Source organism: Otolemur garnettii, unplaced genomic scaffold (genome assembly GCF_000181295.1).
Source record: "Otolemur garnettii isolate 467f Iridium unplaced genomic scaffold, OtoGar3 scaffold00060, whole genome shotgun sequence".
Lineage (NCBI taxonomy): Eukaryota > Metazoa > Chordata > Mammalia > Primates > Galagidae > Otolemur > Otolemur garnettii.
This window is the reverse complement of record NW_003852455.1, coordinates 9,942,092-9,945,215: the sequence shown is the minus strand read 5'-3', so window position 1 is coordinate 9,945,215 and position 3,124 is coordinate 9,942,092. Positions and strand designations below refer to the sequence as shown.

At 40.8% G+C, this 3,124-nt stretch overlaps 1 protein-coding gene across 1 annotated transcript in view; it reads left to right on the top strand.

Moving 5' to 3' along the window:
- Positions 1 to 3,120, top strand: part of FETUB (fetuin B) — a gene marked incomplete at its 3' end in the record, with an annotated part of 11,620 nt that extends 8,500 nt beyond the window's left edge. The window contains exons 6-7 of the mRNA XM_012806900.2: positions 2,035 to 2,148; positions 3,031 to 3,120. Coding sequence (XP_012662354.1) covers positions 2,035 to 2,148; positions 3,031 to 3,120 — 204 coding nt within the window. The remainder of the gene's footprint in view (positions 1 to 2,034; positions 2,149 to 3,030) is intronic.
- Positions 3,121 to 3,124: the final 4 nt, after the last annotated feature.

The window sequence follows — 3,124 nt, the reverse complement described above, 5'->3', positions numbered from 1 at the left end:
TTTGCTAAGGTTCTGCCCTTTCAGCCTCCTTCTGGACGGGGGCTTCTGTAAAAAGCTGGCTGCAGTTCGCCATCTTGGCTCTGCCCCCCTAGTTGTCTGTTTTAAATGCCACATGAATTTTGTGAACACCCTGTATTGATTGCGTTGATTCTATAGATAAAGGAGAGAGTTCTGTCATCTTAAAAACTTTAAGTCTTCAAATCCATGAATATGTGATGTCGTTCTATATGCTTAGAGCTTATTTGATTTCTTCAAACACCAGTTTCCAGTATACAAGCCTTTTAGTTATTTTGGTGAATTTGTTTCTTGACTATTTTATTCCCTTCAATGCTGATGTAATCAAATGGTCTTTTAAAGTTCCTCTTTGGATTGTTCATTGTAAGTATATAGCAGTCCATTTTTTTTTGAAACAGAGTCTTACTATATCACCTGGGTAGAGTGCTGGGGCATCACAGCTCCCAGGAACCTCAAAGTCTTGGGCTCAAGCGATCCTCTTGCCTCAGCTTCCCAAGTAGCTGAGACAACAGGTGCCTGCCATAATGCCTGGCTAGTTTTTCTATTTTTAGTAGAGTCGAGGTCTTACTTTGCTCAAACTCCTGATTTCAGGCGATCCAACTGCCTTTGCCTACCAGAATGCTAGGATTATAGGCATGAGCCACTACAACCAGCCAGAAATCCATTTTTTAAAAATATTCACCATGTATATCATAACCTTGATAAGCTCATCTATTAGTTCTAATAGTTTGCTCATGGATTTCTTAGGATTATCTGTATACAACATCGTGTCACCTGAAAACAGAGATAACTTTACTTCCTTTCTAATCTGGATGCCACATATGTCCCCAGATTTTGGGTTTCACCTGTTCAGCAACCCCAGGAAGCCCCCTCTTTGTGCTTCACTTGGATGTTAGCACCAGGAGGCCTATGAATTGTGGTACTTCAGTAAATCCTAGCCAGGGTGGGAGTGGCCAGGCTCTACTTGGTGCTGGTATCTGCAGTCTCTTCAGAAGGTTCTCTTAGAACTATTTTCTCTTGTGATTTTTAGATAAGGAGGAGAAGGAAAAGGTTGGCACACTATTCCCCCAGGTATTTCACACTTGAGTGGATTTTCCCATTTGAAGGAACTTCTAGTCTTTTCTTCACATGGTCTGGAGTTGGACGATAGAGCAGCATTCAGGAAATCAGTTTAGACACATTTCAGTAAAATTTTGTGGATATACTGAGTAGCTCTTCTTTAGAAATTGAGGCAACATCTTATTATAATATTCTATTTACACTTGAAAATGTGTATACTCTATGACATTAAAGTTCCTCTTCTAGGAATTTGCCCTAAGGAAGTAACTAGAAAAGATATAGCTTCAATATTCAAAGTAAAAGGTTTAGATTCAATGTAATTATCCAAGCAAAGAGAGCTTGTTAAGTAATGCAGAGGACTACTGGGTAGCCATTATAAAGAAAATCATAGAAGATTACTAATGCCATAAAAGGATTTGCACAGTATTAATTAAGGGATGAAACTGAGTTATAAAGTAATATATGTATTATAATTCTATTTTTATAAAAGAAAAAACATTCATACATAGGAAAAAAAGATCTGAAGAGAAGTAATCAAATCATTGCAGGCAACAAGTACCTTTCAGGTAATCACAGGTCTTTTTATTTTCTTTTTGTTTATCTATATTCTGAATAACTACTACATGAAGAATGTGTCTAATTGCCCCCAGGATAGAATTAAGGTCAAGAGGCAAAAGTTGTGTAGACACAGCTTCCTGTTCAATACAAAGAATTTTCTAATACTCAGGATTTTGGTCTTCAAGAAATACTGACTTCCTCATGATTGGAGGCAGTTTAGCCTTGTGTGGGTGATTATTTGGTAATGGTGATCTAGAGAGAACTGGCTTGGAGCCTGCCTATTATGTGGCAGCAGCATAAAGTGTTGATGGGCTATGCGTCTACAAAAGCAGAAGGCAAGTTCATTTCCCTTTGAGATCACTAAGAATACTCACATGGCATTGCATTTTCTCTTTCTTTTAGCCTGTTGGCCTTTGCACAGGTTCTCTGGTACGAACAGACCTGATACTACCAGACCGGATACTAACATACGCAGAAAAGTTAGTCACTGTGACATGTTACCTCTTTGAAACACAGGTAATTTTCAATCTTGTTTGTCTTCCTGTGAAGAGCAGACTGTCTATATTTACCTGCCATGATCCTACCCCTTCCTGTGAGTTTTTTTGAGTCTCTAAGATCTACAATTGCCACTTACTTGGGCTGCCCTAGGGCCACACCACAGGGTAACTGGCCAAAGACCTGTCCAGCTTCGTTGCCACCAAAGTGTAGCCCTACACAATAGGGGAGACGCATTCAGAAATAGGGGACTTCTGGCTAGGGTGGCTCAAGCCTCTGAGGCATTAAACTCAATGTCCTCAAGAAACCTTAGCCCAAACCACTGGGAGAAGGCATTTTCCTAAAAACATTCAATCCCTTTCTAGAAGTATTTATTGAGCACTTATTATAAGGTATCCTGGTATAGTTGAGAGGGCAGTTGGGATAGGGCATCTGGGATCCAGTCAGCCTCTGCCACCTGTGAGCTGTATGACAATAAGCTCAGATCCCTAAGTTTGGTTGGGATTGCAACATCTGCCTCATTCAGATCCATGTGAGGAGCAAAGTAAAGGATTGAATGAAAGACATTGTATAGAGCCTGGTGCAGAATTGGCAAGTGCCTGCTGCTGCCACTACTGTGAACAGAAAGACAGCTGCCTGGGGACTTGGAACAAGTTATTGGATTTCTTTGGGACATTGTTCAACTCTAAAATTGGGAGGCTTGCAGTCAAGTTTGCACAGGTGCTGGTTCCTGTGGCTATTATCTATTTTACTTTTTAACCCTTTCACCAGAAATCCCATCCATCTACCTAAGTCTCCCTTTGAAACATTCCAACATAAAATCACAGATTAGCTTAGCCTGGCACCAGGGATGGTGGGGCCTTCCCTGGGCAACTCTGCATTGAACAAATGTTCTTATTACAGGCTCCGACCCCTGGAGGTGAAAACTCTGCTGTTAACCAGGAACCTGAAAACCTCCCCAAGGTCCAAGGACCTCAGCAGGCAAACACATCTCTCA